This window comes from Manis javanica, chromosome 15 (assembly GCF_040802235.1).
Source record: "Manis javanica isolate MJ-LG chromosome 15, MJ_LKY, whole genome shotgun sequence".
NCBI classification, from domain to species: Eukaryota; Metazoa; Chordata; class Mammalia; order Pholidota; family Manidae; genus Manis; species Manis javanica.
In genome coordinates, this window is record NC_133170.1 from 74,147,790 (window position 1) to 74,165,586 (window position 17,797).

At 47.1% G+C, this 17,797-nt stretch overlaps 1 protein-coding gene across 3 annotated transcripts in view; it reads right to left on the reverse strand.

The window, feature by feature from the left end:
* The window catches only part of KSR2 (kinase suppressor of ras 2), a 371,798-nt gene that overhangs the window by 218,653 nt on the left and 135,348 nt on the right, over positions 1-17,797 (reverse strand). For all 3 annotated transcript variants that reach the window (XM_073222345.1, XM_073222344.1, XM_073222346.1), the window contains one exon: positions 8,722-9,235. In XM_073222345.1, the coding sequence (XP_073078446.1) occupies positions 8,722-9,235 (514 nt within the window). The remainder of the gene's footprint in view (positions 1-8,721; positions 9,236-17,797) is intronic.

Consider the following 17,797-nt stretch of genomic DNA (forward strand, 5'->3'; position numbering starts at 1 on the left):
GCTGCTTTCAACCTGGCCCCTAGATTGCAAACCAGGATGATGACTGGGAAGCACCAAGAGCACCACTTGAATTCTCTGCTCCACTCACTTTACTCTCACTAGGCCCACCCATGGGGTGCTGACTACCTCAGACTAGCAAACAAGCCCTGTGCGCCCCCTCTTGCATCTGATTCCTATGGTGTGTAGTGTCTGCCACATCCAGAATGGCAGAGTGGAAAGAGCCCTCACGTCAGGCTGGGTTCCCACCCTGCCCCTGCTGCTTACAAATTTGCAGGACACCAGTCTACCTCAGTGTTCTCACCTGTAAAATGGGAATAATAATTACTTTCCCTGTTTACTGTGAGACTCAGTTACCCTAACATCTGTGGAGCGCCAGGCCCACTCTATGTATCGGATAACCATTAGTTCCCTACCTCCTTGAACTTACAGTGATTGTCTTCCCAGGTCTCATGCGTTCTGGGTACTGGGATCCATTGCAACTGCAAGTGGATTATACACTGTGGCCTGGCAGATTTAAAAGACTTTATCAACCACAGAATATATCCCACCCCGTGGAAGGAAAAAGAGAGCAATGCCTGGTGAGAGATTGACAGGAGCTTCTCGCTGGCTCCAGCCCATAACTTTGCTTATAAAGGGTCTGAGATACAGCAGAGAGGTTTTCCACTCAGCTTGCAGGAAGGGGACGAACAGGGAAAAGCAATCCGTGGCTCTGTGCCCCTCAGCCATCCTGTCGGGGAGCACTGACAAAGCCTGGGGTCGGGACAACAAGCTGGTAAGCTTCTTCTCTGCTTGACAGTCTCTTCCTGTGTGATCCACCTCACCTCATCAACATCATGCCTCGCCGAGATGCCTTGTGCTCTCCACTAGAACTGGAACTCCTTAAAAGGGATGGGGGTTCTATCAGATTCCTTCTTCCAGCCTCCAAAGTGCTAACTGATTATTCCCCTGCAGGAAACCTATTCACAACCAAGGTATTATAATGGATTCTGAATAACCATGAGAGAGGATACTTTTTAAGTCGTGCCAATTAGTAGTGCTGATTTAGCCTCTACTATGAGTCAGGCACTGTTCTAAGCACTCAACACATATAAACTCTCCCAACAATACTATGAACTAGGTGTCATTATGAGCCCCAGTAGACAGATGAGAAAACCAAGGCTCAGAGAGGGTAACTGATTTGCCTGGGGTCACACAGCCAGGAAGCAGTGAAGTGAGGATGCCAACCCAGGGCTGATGTCCTTCCCCACCACATCCCCATGGGCTCTGGGTGAGAAGGAACCCCAAGTTTGGTACTTAACTAATCTGAATGAGTTTAGAAGAGGCCTGTTCTCTCTTAAAGCCTATTTCCTCACCTATAAAATGGGATGTTTGAGCATTACATAAAATAAGCCATGTAAAGTGTCAGCATAAAATAAATGTTCACTAAGTGACAGCTGCCATGCATATTATTATAATCACCGTTCAATCAACAAACATTTTTTAAATAGATGCATATCTTTAATTATTGAGCTGTAAATAGGTGCATAGTATGTTTTAAGAATAGTAAGATATGTGACAATGATGTATTCAATTATATGGCATACATTTACTAATCCTATTAGTATGTAATATTTCTAGGCACAATCACAGAAGGTAAAGTTGGGAAAGATATGCCCTAAAATATCTGGATTAGTTATTTCTACCCTATTAATTCTATATTTTTTTGTTTTGGTGTATCAGCTTAAGGCTTTTCAATGATATGCATTTTTCTCTAATAAAATCGTAATAAGGAAAAGGATGCCTTGTAACTTTTCCAAATACATTACATGATAGAAAGAACTATATTTTTATCCTAAAATATAGTCCTATTTTTTGGCCTAGCAACTTGTGCCTGTTGTTTCTGTTGCATCCTCCTGTATCTGAGAACAGGTTTGCAACATTGTTCCCTGTGTCAAATTTAAAAATGAATTTCATGTGAACAAGTTACCTACTTGACTTGAATTGTCATTGATGAACACTACTGAACTTTGACGTCTCTATATTCTAATAGCATAACTGATGAAAAAACATTTTAATTTAGTGAAAATGTGCCCACACAGCTGTGTAACAAGCTTACTATTACTGATTACATTTATCTGTCTTACTTTGGGTTCCCCTAAAACCAGACTCTCAGGGAAGTCTTGGGGTGCAAGTAGTATATTTGGGAGGCGATCCCAAGAAGCATGACGGGGTGGAGAGGTGAGGCAGGGCAAGAAGGAAAGCCCATCAGGGATGTGTGACAGTGGGGGCGAGGGAGGGGGTCTGTCACCCTGCAGGCAACTGGGGCTCAGGTCCTCTGAGGACATGCCAAGGGAGTATGTGGAGCGCCCCTCAGAACAGCCCCTGAGGACACAGTCATACCCCAGCTCTCATCCCTCACTGGCCGAAGCTCCTTCCCATGGGCACGCACTCCCTGGCATCTCCGGCCCACCCTGTTCGCAGGCCGACATGCTCTGCTGACCAAAAACACCCTGGGCAGAGACCCAGGGGCTGCGGCAGGACCTTGGTGTGCACAGGACCGGCCACCAAAGCCGCTGGCGGCACCCAGGGGGGCTCATGGGTGTGGGCAGGACCCCCCAGCCCTGCAGACACAGTCCCCAGGGAAGCAACAATTCCTCTGTGACTTGTTTCCAGGTCTAACTGATGGCAAAGATGGGACTCACCTTGGCCCCTTCCAAAAGGCCTCGCAGGAAACTCCCAAGTTCTTACAAAGAGTTAACAAGGGACAAAGGCAGGTGCTGGGTAAGGGAAACGACTGTACGTCTAATCGGAACAAAGCTCACCAGAACAGTATCGTCCATGATACCTTGTAAATAACAAGGTACAGCAAACGAAATGCCTTGGTGCCAGTTCGCAGCACACCTCCCTCCAGTAATTCATGACACAATAAGCATGTGGTCAAGCTAATTTTTCATGGTCAAAACTCAGAGTTACTATGTTGTAGGAATGTGGCAATGGATGATTCCTCGGTGGTGGTTTCATAAGCCTCTGGGGCAACTACAAAGAGATGGTCCCTTTGATATTTAGGAAACCAAACTTATTTAAATGAGTCTCGCTGCTCATCACAGGACTGAAAGGCTCAGCAGCTTCAGAGAAAGGCTGAGGTCTCGATGGGGGTGTGAACCTATTCTTGCTCCCGACCCGGGAAGGAGGGCCTGGAATCTAGGACTGGGCACTAGGTCAAGGCCGAATGGGAAGATATTGCTGCGGACAGAACCTTCTTATGCAAAGTAATGACAATACTCAAAAAAATTAGCACATATTTTACTAGAAACAATTACAAATTTTATGTAATATACATTATATTAATGTATAAACTATGAAAGACCTTGTTAAAGACATCACTAATTCAAAAGAAGAAATTCAGTGTGAGTTGGAGTCAAGTCCACCTTACAAGTTTCTAAACACAAGCTGTGGGAAAGGGTGAACACATTCTCTTCACCTTCTGCCAATGGAAATCTGGCCAGGGGCTGACTTTCTAGCTCTGATCACCCCTGACGGGGGAAATGCCGACTGTGTTAGTAGACCACGCTGCTCATGGTAAAACTGTCTCTGGCTGGGAAGTTGCATACAGACTGGGAGTTCTTGGTAGGACCTTGAAATATGGGTTGAGGATTCTTGAGCACTAGGACTGTCATAACCAGGCACGTCCCCTGCAGGGACCCTGAGCCACACTGATGGAGTTGTTACAGGAGCTGCTGCCCACTAGGCCAGGTGGTCCCCAAACCTGCTTAGCACGGAGCCCATCACCTTGCACCTGAACTGCCACCTGGAGGCGAGAGCAAGGAAGGACCCACAGAGAGACGCCCGATGCTGCCCCTACATCCTCGTAGGTCAGTCTGATGCCAAGTGGGGCCTTTGTTAATCTTGTGTGAATAAATGTTTAGACCCAGGACCCCCCAGCATGGGCGTAGCAGAAGCCTTCCTATTTTAATGAACATACTGTTATATATAAACTAACCATTCCACTCCTGACCTTATTAATACATTTGACCTCATGAGATGATTTGCACAAATAAACAAAAAGATCCTCCTGAAATCTTATTTACATATTGAATCTGTTGAGCAAAGCCTGTTCTCTGATAAGCTACAAATGATACTGCCCAGGCTATGCACAAAATTCACTGGAACTAAGAGGATGACGACTGAGTGTGGGTCTCATCTGGCCTGGTTCACTTTGCTCAAAGTCCAGCTGAGAGCTCTCTCACCCTCCACCGGAAGGCAGAGGGGAATGTGTTCATACACAAACAATACGGAAGTGCTGGAGGGAAAACAGAAGAATTTCTTCAAGGGATAAAGTGTGAGAAGGTCACAGAATGGAATATTCATATTTATATACAAAAGACTATGCCTTTAAAGGCATAAAGTGTGATTCCATTTATAAAAAAGGGACTTAGATATATCATATATTCACATACAAACATAATATATGCATGCAAGGATTCCCATCCAAGTATTAAGGGCAGTTACAACCATTCTCCAGGGCAAGGGGAAAGGGGACTGACCTTGTATGACTGATATTTTATACTGCTTGTATTTTCAAAGTAAGATGTGTCTGGGAAGGAATTACTTCTATAATTAAAAAACAAAACTGTAATTGAAAATTACCTTCAAAAAGGATTTTCAAAAAAGGAGACAGTTAACAACAGAATTCCTTTTTAATACTGAGCTTCTCCTATGCATTTAAAATGCGATTGGTTCAGAAACCCAGTTTACCCTTTCAGATGCTCTGATAAGAGAGAGCAAATCATTTGTATTATAAGCAGACAAATGTGGAAATCTAAAGACAGACAACTTATTGCACATGTAAGAATTGTTAGGTTTTTCCTTTTCCCAAAACTGTGGCTGTGGGAGCCCTGGACTGAAGGTCAAGATGACCAGAATCCCTGAGATTGCACCCTATTGATTTTCTGAATGGCTGGCTAAAAGGAATCAGTGCCAATTTATCCATGGAAGTGTGGTCACGAAGTCAGAAGGAGAAGAACGCTCAATAAGAACTTTGGTGAGACTCTAGAAAACCCCCAGTGTCTATGTCTAACTATATCTATAGGATTAGACCCAGAGATCTATGTCAGGGTTTCTCAATCTTTTTTTTCATTAGGACCCTTTAAGGAACCTTCTTCCTAATGTTTTTTTTCTAGTCGTCACCCATAAGCCCCCAGTGAAGTTTTAATTCCACAGACATACACTGCGTATCTTTTTATGCATGTAGCTCTTTGGAGAGCCACAAACTATTATAATAACAAGAGGGCTTTCTTGCCTCCCTCCCTCAAGAACCAATTCTTGCTCCTTTGAGGGAGATTTCAGCCCTTTTGAGAAAGTATACTCTCCCTCCCTCTGCCCCTCTCCTTGTTTCTCTCTCTCTCCCTCTGTGTGTGTGTGTGTGTGTGTGTGTGTGTGTGTGTTTATACATAGAAAACAAAGGACCAGCATATACTTGCCACCCTCTTCGATATATTTCTGTATTGTCTCAATTTCCACAATAATCAACTATTCCTTTTATCAGAGAAAAAAGAATAGTCTCCTTCCCCCTTGTGCATATGTGTATGTGTATATGTGTATGTGTGTATGTTTTAGTAATACCATTTGAGTAAAAATACTTAAATCAAATGCAAAAAAAAAGGAAATGAAAAGAAGAAAGTTAAAAAGGTCTTGAGAATAAATACAAAGCAAGAGAAATGGTTTTGACTGAGCCCGATCACAGCAGCTCTGACATATTCCACATACGTAGACTGCAAGGCTCCCGAAGGAGATGAGAGACATGCTGTAGCTAATAGTTCCTTGTTTCCCTGCCATGCTTTTTTCTAAAAATGTCCATGAGATACTCAGACCAGCTGAGAAACACCACTGCATGTGTGCCTGAGAGTGCCAAGGATAAAGGGTCTAAAACACAGCCATCCTCCAACCCAAGATTTACTGGCTGTTGGTGCTTGAAAACTCACAAGAATCAATGGTTTTGAAAGATTCATATCTGTTCAGAAAGACCTGTGACTTCTGAAACCCTGCTTCATCCCGTTAAGGGGAAATAAGGGCACACTGAGTACTGCCAAGTTGGCAACAAAGGGCCGCCAGGCAGCGGTAGCAGGGCTGAAGAAGAGAAGTAACCAGATGTGAATCTAACAACCAGAACCAGAATGAGCCGAGTAGCTCGCCAAGTGCCCTTGGCTATATTCCACAGGGTAAAAGGCTAGCTTCTCCAACCCTCCCACCTGCTCCCGGATGGGCTTTATTCTAGAATCAAAGCTGTCCAGAGGGGGAAGAGCCCTTAGATTAAGGAATGAATCAATGAATGAAAAGATATCTGAAACAAGTCTCACAAAATAATACAAATAGCCTCACCACACGTGATACATCCCAATATAATCTAGTCTATTCTATTTCATTTCTTAAATGCTGGTCACAGCCCGCTAGAATGACGCTGCCATCCACTAGTGGGCCATAGCCACAGATTGAAAAACCCAATGTATTCTGATGCCTTGGTTCACAGGTGAGAAAGTTGAGACTCAGAGAGGTTAAATCTGAGGTCACAGGGCTACTTCCAGGCAGAACAAGGACTAGCTCAGATCAAGGAAAATGTTGGTTATTGTTATTGGTCAATTTATTGAAACTCAACTGAATGAATGTCTAAAAACCCTTCCTTCCTCTCTCTCTGGTGAGAGTTAATCTCTGTCCCTGCTCCCCCTGCCCACACAGTTCAAGGTCCCGCTATCTCTGCCTTGAATTTTTTTTTTAACTCCCAAAGGCCAGCTGCCATAATGTCCCCATGAATCTGGCGGCAAGTTCCCAGGTGAAGTGGTCACACTGCTTGACCCACATCACCAAACTCTCCACTCTGCCGCCTCCATGCCGTGAACCTCAGCATCCCCTGAGGTGAGCCAGGGGAAGTACCTTCCTGGAGGAAGTGCTGAGCTTGCAAAACCAAACAGAAGAACCCTGATGGGCAGACTGAACTGGCCTGAATCCTAACAGAGAATATCCAAAACAACAGAAGATTGTCAATTTGAATAGAAGGCCAAGTGGATTTGGAAGACCTTGAGAAAGTGGGCAATTCAACCCTATGAGGACAAAAAATAAATCCCTCAGGGATCTGAGGAAAGGCCCACTAAATTTAAAGTATGGTCCTGGCATAAAAACAAGACACGCAGACCAATGGAACAGAATTGAAAGCCCGGAACCAAACCACGCACATGTGGTCAACGAATATCTGACAAGGGAGCCAAGGATACTCAGTGAGCAAAGGACGGTCTCTTCCCCGGGGTCTCTTCCCTAAGTGATGGGAAAACCAGATGTTCACACACAAAGGAATGAAACTGGATCCCTGTCTCACACCACTCACGGAAGTTAATCAAAGTAGATTAAAGACTTAAATGTAAGACCTGAAACTGTAAAACTCCTAGACGAAAACAGAGGAAAAAAGCTCCTTAACTGTGGGTCTTCACACACAGGAAATGAAATTAAACTTCCCCCACATCATAGCTGCAGGGCTCCTGGCATGGGCGCCTGGCCTTTCACACTCCGGGCCCCAAATCTAGACTTGTTATAGAATCTCCTACTAAGATTATACATAATCATTTTATCCTCTATGCTTACCCACTGTTTTGTTAAATATAAATATTTAAAACATGCTACCTACTTTCATAACCCTGTTTAGAATTTCCTGTTTTTAATACACTGCAAACCTCCAAAGAATGCAAGGGACCTAGGCCGCAGTCAGCCTCAGAGGGGCCCTGCAGAGGGCTGTCCATGTCTCTCACTAGCCACACACAGTCCCAGATACTGTGTCACCCTCTGTTGGCAGCAAGACCACCCAGACCAGAGGCAGGCACACCCTGCACCCACTTCCATGATTTTCTCCCTTGGGTGCCTACAATGCCCCCTAAGCTTGCTCTGATAGTCCATTTCTCCACTCCCCTAGTCCACTCCCCACCCAAGCAGACCTGGACATGCCCTTAATTATAAGTGTTGAGCATGTCCCACATACATGGACACGTGTGTCATCCAGTATGGTAACCCCTTGTCCCATCAGCCATTCCACACTTGGAAGGCAGCGAGTCTGAGCTAAGCTGAGTTGCAGGTGTAAAATACACACTGGATACCAAACAGTGTGGAAAAAAGAATGTAAAATAGTTCAGTATGACATGCAATTCAGTAAAAATGCAATAATGTCTTACTTGAGTCTATGTTGAAATGATAATAGTTTTACATATTGGGTTAAATGACGCTGATGAAAATTAGAATCACTTATTTCTTTTTACTCTTTCTGATACGGCTACTAGAAAATTTAAGGTTGCACAGGCACCTCATATCCTATTTTAGGGGTGGCACTAGGGTAGACTCTGCAGGCGCTGGTGAATTTCCCAGGTTAAGTGCCCGATAGTATTTTTGGCTTTGTTGGCCATAGACCGTAACGTGGCCACCACAGCAGGAAAGCAGCCACAGATAATACATACAGGCATGCTCTGGCTGCGCTGCAGTCAATTCATATTTGGCCCCTAGTCTATAGCTCACCACCCCCTACTTTAGGGTATTAATAGTATAAAAAAGCATCATTTCTTAGAAGTTACATTCCATTAATTTTTTCACAGGCCCTCAGTGGAAAGCCACCTTTCATTCAACCAGAGGACAGAAACACAGTCAACTGGAGGCTTCCCTGGCCTAGGAGGGCCCCTTGAGCACCCCTGGGTGCCCCCCAAAAGTACTTACTTGGGCGTGTGGGCCTCTTCTATACGGTGACCCAGCTGGAATTCATGGGACTTGCTCCGATGCAGGGCTGTGAAACCCGGAATCAAGTGGATCAGCTTTCGGGAGGAGGGTGGTGGGGTCCCAGGGGGCTTCAGCTTGTTCTTCCTCCTGATGGGTGGTGTGCCAGGCGGGGTCACGGTGGTGACGATATTGGGAGTACGTGGCGGGGTGCGGACTGCATGCCGCTGCCGGGGCGACGGGGGCAGGGAACGGTGGCCTGACTCCAGTGGCAGTGGTGGGCACAGGCCTGGGTAGGAGTCCACGGTGAGCCTGTCCACATGGGTATACACGGGGGCCCCGGGGGTGGGGCTGGTGTGACAGTAGTGCTGGGCACACTTGGACTGGACCCTAGGGCTCTGGGAGAGGTGGGTGCGGATCCACAGAGTCGGCTCCGGGGGGCACACAGGATTGTTCTCCTTGCCCGTCTCCGTGGTGGGCCACTGGATGGTCCAGTCTTGTTTGGAAAGGTTGCCTCCTGAGTTGGAACAAAGAAGCAGAGAGGCAATGCATAAGCCATGAGAAAGCCAGCAGGTTACACTAGAAGATGTCCTGGCATATGTACATTGTACCCTAAACACACCATTTCCTATGCTGGTTAGAGCAGATACACACGGCACCATATGCCCATTTACAAAAATTCAGCCACCAAAAAAGAGAATGAAATCCCTTTGTTGATGCCTCACCATGACACCCCTGTACAGCCTTGCCCTCTGCTGCCCCATGGTCAGGGAGCTCACAACTCAAATGTCCAAAAAAGTTCGTTGTCTCCTTTTGAGCTTCCAAGCATCTCAGTTCCAGAAGTTTCAAGGTGATTTAAAGGATCTTCAAGGATAACCCTTCCCTTTCATAGCAATTTACATAGCCAACCCCCATATAAGATATGTGAATTCTATAAAAGTCAAGTCCCCCCGTGTATATTTAGCCACTACACATTTCTCCCAGATCTGTGTGCCAGGATCACGCACTCATTCAGTAAACACTTTCTGAGTATGTCAGGTACTATGTATGCTTGGAAAAGGCACAATAGACCACGCACAGGTCCCTTGGACTTCTGTTCTGCCTTAAGGAGAGACATGACAGATGAGAACACAGACTTGTGAAAGGATTTCGGATGGTATTAGTGCCAGGAGGGAAACAAACCAAATGGCGTGAAAAGCAGACTAGCAATGGTAAATGGTCAAACACACAATACGTGCACGGAACACCACTCAGCCACAAGAAGGACTGAACCGCTGATTCTCGCAACAACCTGGATGATTCTCCAGGGAACTGTGCTGAGCAAAAAAAGCCAATCCCAAAGGTGACATATCGGATGACTTCTTTTTTATACTGTATTTGAAATGACATTTTTGAAATGGAGGGTAGACTGGATGCTGCCAGGGGTTAGGGACGGAGGACACAGGCAGGAGGGAAGTGGGTGGGGCTATAAAAGGACAGGACACTTGTGGAGTTGGAACTGTCCTGTATCTTCACTGTGGGGGTGAATATGTGGACCCAGCCATTTGAAAAACTGCCCAAGACTAAATACACACACATAAGAACATGCAAAACTGGAGAAATCTGATCAGTGGGTTGTGTCAGTGTCGGTATTCTGACTGTAATATTCTACGATAGTTTTGCAAACAGTTACCACTGGGAGAAACTGGGCAAACAGTCCAAGGGATCTGTTATGGGCTGCATGGTTATGTCACTCCAAGTGCGTATGTTGAAATCCTAACCCCCAAGGGGGTGGTTGGTATTCAGAGGCAGTTAGGTTAAGACAAGGGAGAACAGAGCCGTCATGATGGGGTTGATGGCCTTATAAGGAGATGAAGAGACAAGAGGTCCAAGGAAAGGCCAGGAGGTCAAGTAGGTGACTGTCTACAAGCCAGGAAGAAAGCCCTCAACAAAAACCGAATCGGCCAGCACATTGATCTTGGACTTTCAGCCTCCAGAACTACGAGAAATAAATGTCTATTATTTAAGCCACCACATTTGGGCATGTGTTACACCCTGAACTATGACACGATCTCTCTGTATTATTTCTCACAATAACACATGCATCTACAATCTACAACCAATAAAACTTCAACTGAAAAAATTAAAACTAAGAGTTGTGGGGGAAGGCTTACTTTAGGTAGAATGATCGGCCTCCTGAGGAAGTGACATTTAAGCTGGCATCGGAGGACAAGGAGCTCTCCATGCCAGCAGCTGGGGGAAGGGCATGGCAGGTGAGGGGAGAGGGGAGGCAGTGCCGAGGGCAAACACACCGAGGGGCGCAGGGGCTTTCCTGCTTAAGTTTTAAAACAGTTAATTCGAAAACAATGGAGACGTTAAAAAAAAAATCCCACTGTCTGAATGCAACTTGAGGTTTTTCAGCCCTGGTATAAGCTACAACAAAAAATAAAAATAAAAAATCCAATTGTACATTAACATTTTTCTACTTATGTGCTGTATTGAGAGTAAAATACAAGTTGGGTCTAATTGCACAGACTCCCCAGCTACAGCGCGCAGCGTTTCTCATCCTCCCAGCCAGGACCAACAACACGAAGCCTACAGGCTCCAGAACCATCCGCTTAGGACAGGCACTCTATGAGGCCCCTTTCTGGGTGCCTTGTCGAAGGCAGTGTACCCAAGGTGTGGTTCAAGGAAAAGAGGAGGGGACAGGCAAGGGACAGGCCATCAGGCCCGAGGGCCAAGGTGCAGTACAGACTTTACACCAAGTTCAGTGGGAAGCCATAGAGGGGATCACTTCCCAGAGATCCCTTGGGGTGATGCCTGGACAAGGAGAGCCTGGCGGATGGGTGCTGCAGGGCTCCACACAGAGACGATGGTGCTCCCACCTGGGTGATGGCCGCAAAGACGGAGAGGAGTCAGAGGGGGTCAGTGGATGGAAAAGCAGGACCGGGCAGAAGGTGATCGAGTGAGCCCTCCCACTCTGGGCCAAGGAAGGAGATTCGGAGCAGAAATAAATCCCAAATCGTAGCTGACCAACACTAGCAAATATAATTACTATAAGGACCGTAACAAGAGCTAATTTATAGAGCATCTGACAGTTTGCAAAGCACTTTGATGAACACTGACTCACTGCCCCGCTTCTAATTAAAACAACTCATTTTGTTATTATATATTCATTATAGAGAAATAAGAAAATTCAGATAAGGAGAAAGGCAATGTTTTTCCATAGCCCAGCCATCATCCCTATTAATGTTTGTGGAGCCTGCCAGATGGTTTCTGAGCGCATTTTTTTTTAAGAAATGCCATAAGATCTTATTTAATGGCTTGTCATCTGCTTTCTTCACTTGTTATATATGGAACTGTTTTACATCTTACTTAATTGTTGTAACCCTGTGTGCAAAGGGCCCTTTTGACCTCCACTTTGCAGGTGAGGAAATAGATGTGCAGAGATTAAGACATGCCCATTGTTACAACAGAGACAGGGAACTGGCAGCCAGGATTCAAACCCAGGACCTGGGACCTGCATTTATTGAAGACCAGGGCCACCATGGATGAGCCACCTAGGAACAGAAGCTGGAGACAGGGTTCGTTTCTGACAAGTCTCCCTTCTACCTCCTCCCAGACTTTGCCAGAAGATTCTCCCAAAGCCACCATCACTATGGTGGTGTGGAAGCCTCAGATAGTTACCCAGGAGCTCCGTGACTAGAGAGCCAGGTCTGGAGGCAGATGACTTGGGCCCTATTTCTGGCTCCCCCACATCCCCACTGTGTGACCTTGGGCCCTTGCCTGATCTCTCAGGGTCAGCTTTAGCACCTGAGAAATGGGACGTAATAGGGCCCACCTCAGGGGAACAGGAGGAGGACCGAACACAATAACACAAGCGAGGTGCTTATCTGAGCACCTGGCACACAGTAGGTGCCCCATAAACGCTAGCTAATCTTACTGTAATTCTCAACACCACGGTGCTATGCCGCTACCTCCCATGCCGTGCACTTGGGGTGAGAGCCGCCCATGCAGCAGATGCGATCAGCACCCTGTGTACCTCTAGAGTTGTGCCTCCTGTTCACAGAGGCTGAAGAGCTCGGAGGCTAGAGGCAGACAGGGCAGCCAGCCCAGATCAGCTTCTCCAACACCCAACATGCTCTGGATCGATGTATTTGCACAGGGAATAAAAACTCATTGTCAAATTAGCCTAAGTACGTGTTTAAGAAAGTAACCCTACTTGTTAAGTTATCGTCATCGCACCCTGCACTGCACTTCAAGGCCACAGAGAAGTACTCTGGGCATTATTACCACAGCTCTTGCCCCGCCCGAATGAACTGGAAAGAACAGATAGTGACACAGAGAGATCTGGTTTAGAACTCTGCTTCCACCACTGAGCAGTTCTGAGGCCTTTGGCAAGTTACTTGGCCTCTCTGAGCTTCAGTTTTATGGTTTATAAAATGAGAATCATCCTGGCTCCTTTGGAGTGTGCAGTAAGGGTTAAATGCACTTGTACATTCATCTAAGTATTTCACAAAGAGCAGAAAGCCTCTCATGTACCAGGTGCTGTCCTGGGTGCTGTGCTAAAGCAGTGACTAGAAACCCAAGTCCCTGTCCTCAAGGAGCTCACGCTCTTAGCAGAGAAACAAGAGAAGAAAAGGGGATGAACAAATAAGTGATATATATTATGTTCTCTGTTCTCTGTAATATGCCACGTATAATATATTGCCTCTAATATGTCAGTGATAAGAGAAGCTGTGGAGGAAAGTAAAGCAGGGCACAGGTACAAAAACAGTGCTGGGCAGCAGCCACTCCAGTCAGAGAAGGAGAAGGAGGTGACAGTGGACAATTGAGCAAATATCAGAGTGAAGCTAGAGGGAGTCAGTGAGATAAAATGCATCAAGCCATCAGCACAGAGCCTGGACCACCATGATGATGCAGACAAATGGGCAGACGGCTGAGGACGACTAAGACATCGATTCTGGATGCCTGGGTTGTATCCAATTTGCTCCCCAGGCATTCACTGTGCTAGCTCTGAGGGGTCTGTCTTTCCCCTGCCCTCAATATGCTCACAGTCTGGTGGAAAGATCGACAATGAGATAAGTACTCACTGGGATTCCACTCCCTGGTAGGGACCCAAAGGAATTGAAAGTGGGTACTCCAATGTTTGCACAGGAATGTTCCCAGAAGCACTATTCACAATAGCCAAAAGGTGGAAACAACCCAAACATTTGCAGATCGACAAATGGATAAACAACATGTGGTATGTCCATATAGTGGAATATTATTCAGCCATAAAGAGGAATGGGGCACAGCTCCACACGATAATGTGGATGCATCTCAAACACATGATGGTGAGTGAAAGATGCCAGACACAAAAGGTCACCTAGTATATGATTCCATCTTATGAAATGTCCAGAAAAGATAAGTCCACAGAAACAGAAAGCAAATTAGTGGCTGCCAAGGGCTGCAGGGAAGGAGGGAATGGGGAGCACCTACTTAAAAGGGTATGGGGTTTCTTCTTGGGGTGATAAAAGTATTTTGGAAGTGGAGTGGTGGTGGTACCACAAGGGAATGCACAAAATACCCCTTGAATTGTTCACTTTAAAAGGATTAATTGTTCTCTAAGTTTTGTCTCAATTAAATAAATAAATAAGTACTCACAAAACGGGACAGGGAATCCAGTGTCACAGGAAGTGCAGGTATGGGAGACAGAGGAGAGGACCCAGTTTTCCACGGATGGGCAGGGAAAGGCTGCCTGGAGGAGGTGGCGCCTACGCCGGGAGTTGAGGATAAAGAGCTTCCTAGGAATGAGGCAGCACGGAGGGAGGAGGAGGGCCAAGGGCCAAGAGATGACAGAGCACAGCGAGTCCTGAGGATGTAAAGTGGTCAGTGTGGCTGGAGCTACTTGGAAGAAGGAAGAAATTCCAGCCGAGGCTGGAAAGAAGGGCCAAGGGGCACCATCCGGGGATGTGCTCCCCTAAGTGGACAGGCACGCTGACAGGTAAGGGTCAACACGGCTGACCCCTGCTCCTGGCTGCCCATAGGAGGTGGCTGCCTGCACAGGTGCTGGCAGGTGGGGCAGCCGGCTTGCAGCCGTCAGCCTGGTGGCAGGATCAACGGAAGCTCTGCTCAGCCACGTCACCTGCGGACAGGCCAAGGGAGGGGCTGGCACTTCCCCATCCATAAGTGATGATGAGATGGAGGCCAAGCCGCCACCTGGCCACAAGGCTGGGGTCCTGAACCCTGCTGATGCCAAGGCAAGGGCTGGCTCTCCCGGTGGGCAAACCACTCTCCCAAGTGGTTTGGGCTGGAGCCCAGGGTTCTGCCCATGATGTCGCTGTTACAACCCAGCCCCTGACCACAGCAGGACAGAAGCACAGGTGCCTCCCTGATCGTGTGGCTCAAAAGCCCAGTGGAGGGGGGCTGTTTGCCCGGAGTCCTGCTGAGCCCAGAGTGTGGCCCAGAGTGCAAGATTCACCTGCTACACCCCTGCCCCAGCTTCGTGATTAAAGCTGCCCCAGAGACTCTCATGCACAAGGCTGTGTGGGCATCTGTTCTTGTTGCTCAACAGGACCCACTGTGTGTAGAGGAGGAATATGGTCAGAAGAGCATTGTGGAAAGATGCATCTGGCCATAGTGTGGAGAAAGGTTGGCACAGGTCAAGGCTAAAGCAGGAGCCCAGCCTGAGGCTGCTGAAGGCATCTGGATGGGAGGCGACAAGGACCTGGGGTCGCCTGTGGTAGAAGAGATGGGGAGAAGTGAGCCGACTAGGCATAAAGGGAGGAGAAGAAAACAGCTAACATTTATTGAGAACTTACTATGTTCCTAACGCTCTTGTTCCAAGTAGTTTACATGTAATAAATTATATAACCTCTGTAGCCTGTAACAATCCTATGTGGCAGGCACAATTACTCTATTTTATAGATGAAGAAAACTGCACGGAGAGGTTAAATGACTTGCTCAAGGCCACAGAGCTGTGAAGAAGGATGGCTGGGTTTTGAGTTCGCACCCTTCAGCATGACACTAAGCCAAGGCTGACGTCCTGGTTTCCAGCCTGGGTCCCCTACCACACAGAGGCGGCGGCAAAGGGCCACACAGGCCGAGTGTGCAGCTGCCACAGGACACCAGGAGCAGAGGCCTCGGACTCAGCGGGACTTCCGCCCGTTCCTCCTTCTCTCTGGGAATCCTGGGGTCACCCCTCAGGAAGAAGTTATGTTTCTAGACTGACAGAATTGATCATGAGATTCTAAGACCTCCTGCGTCTTTCCAAGAGTCAAGCTCACTTAGGTTTGGTTTTTTTTTTATGAAGACATGACATGATTTGATCACATTCACCTTCCGTCCCCACTCCCATCTGAGCCCTCAGCCTCCAGAGCAGACATGCCACGGCTCTGGACTGCAGGTGAGGGAGGGGAGGTAATGTGCACATCACCCCCCACCCCTCTCCCTCTGATGGGATCCACTTAAGACAAGGTCATCCTGGACTGGGGAGCACCCTCAATCCAATGGCTGTGTCCGTATAACGGAAGGAGAGGGACACACAGAGGAGAAGGCTGCGTGAAGACAGGGGCACATACTGGAGGGAGGCAGCCACAAGCCAAGGGACACCCAGGGCTGCCCGCAGCCACCAGAAGCCGGGAGGTATGCATGGGCAGATTCTCCCGCAGAGCTTTCTGAGGGAGCCTCAGCCCTGCTGCCACCTGATTGTCAGCTTCAGGCCCCCAGGATGGTGAGGGAGTACCTTTCTGCTGCTGGCAGCTATCCAGTTTGTGGTCACAGCAGCCCTAGGGCACTAACGCAGCCGTCACGGGGAGTCCGTGGCATTTATTGCATCCGTCTGGGAGCCTGATAATACAGAAGTGGGCATTGGAAGGCACCTCCCGGACCCAGCTAGGGGGACTGGTTTGTCTCGCCTGCCCTGGAAGGTCAGTGTTACTGGTCCATTTTATAAGAGAGTTCTGGGTGAGTGATGGGACTTGCTGGGAGTAACCGACGCCCTCCCTCTTCCCCTCTATGAGACAGCATGCTGCAGCGGAGCTGGGACCCCCTCCCTAAGCCCACAGTCCCTCCAAGCACGCACACGTCCCGCCCTGGGCTCCAAGGAAGCGCCGAGTTGCTCCCAACAATTCCTTTCCTGAAGTTGTTTCCAAGTCTGAGAGATGAAAAGAGGAGGAAAAGCCTGGCTCCCTGGCACACTCCCTCCTCCGTCAAGTGCTCTCCTTCACCACCCCTGCTTTTCAAAACCAGAGGTTCGGGGAGGAAGATGCGACAGCCTCGTTTCATTATCCAAATTGCCAGCTGCTCAGCTAACAGAGATTCGGCTCCTTTCTGCGGAAGCTTCAGAGGTGTTGCCCTGATGGGCTGTGTTAAAGTACCTCTTCCCCCCTCTCTTTTGATCCTCTTTTTTAATAAAGTCTGAGGGAGAAAGGTGATTTTTCATTTTAAATAGGGAAGGTGTGGCACCAAGCTGCTCTGGGGGTTATTAATCGTAGTCCTTGCTAGGTTGTCATCTGTTTCTAGAAAACCATTTTATTTAAGTCTTGAAATGGGCAGGGAGAAGGGAATAGGTTTTTAAGACGTGAAAGGTCTAGGGATTGATTAAAGACATTTCAAGGTGTAGGGGTTTTTCTTTTGACATTCTCTGATAAGGGACTAAGAAATAAAAGCCTTTCTCAAGGGAAAAAATGATTTCAGAAAGTCTAGGCAAGTGTCTAACTTCTTTGTCCCTTCCCATTAAAATTTCATAGATGGGCAAATGGGTGGCTTAGAATTTGCGTGAATTTCAGAGCCAGCATTCAGAGCGATACGTGCTTTAGCTGATCAGAGGCAGAAATGGCAAAGAGTCTCCTATTCTAAAGTCACCACTGCTTGTAACTTTCATGAATATTTCAAAGCACTTGTTAGTTTAGTCCTCATGACTTTTCAGTAGGAAACCGAACTTTCAGATGCTGGTTGAATGTATTAGCCTCAAGTCATGGATGGAACAAAAAAGTAGTTTTCACTTTAATCCTAGAAACTTTGCAGCAAGAAACAGAACCTTAGATGCTGGTTGAAAGTATATGACTGGAGTCATTGGTAAAGCAAAAAACAGTAACAATAATAATTATTATTAACA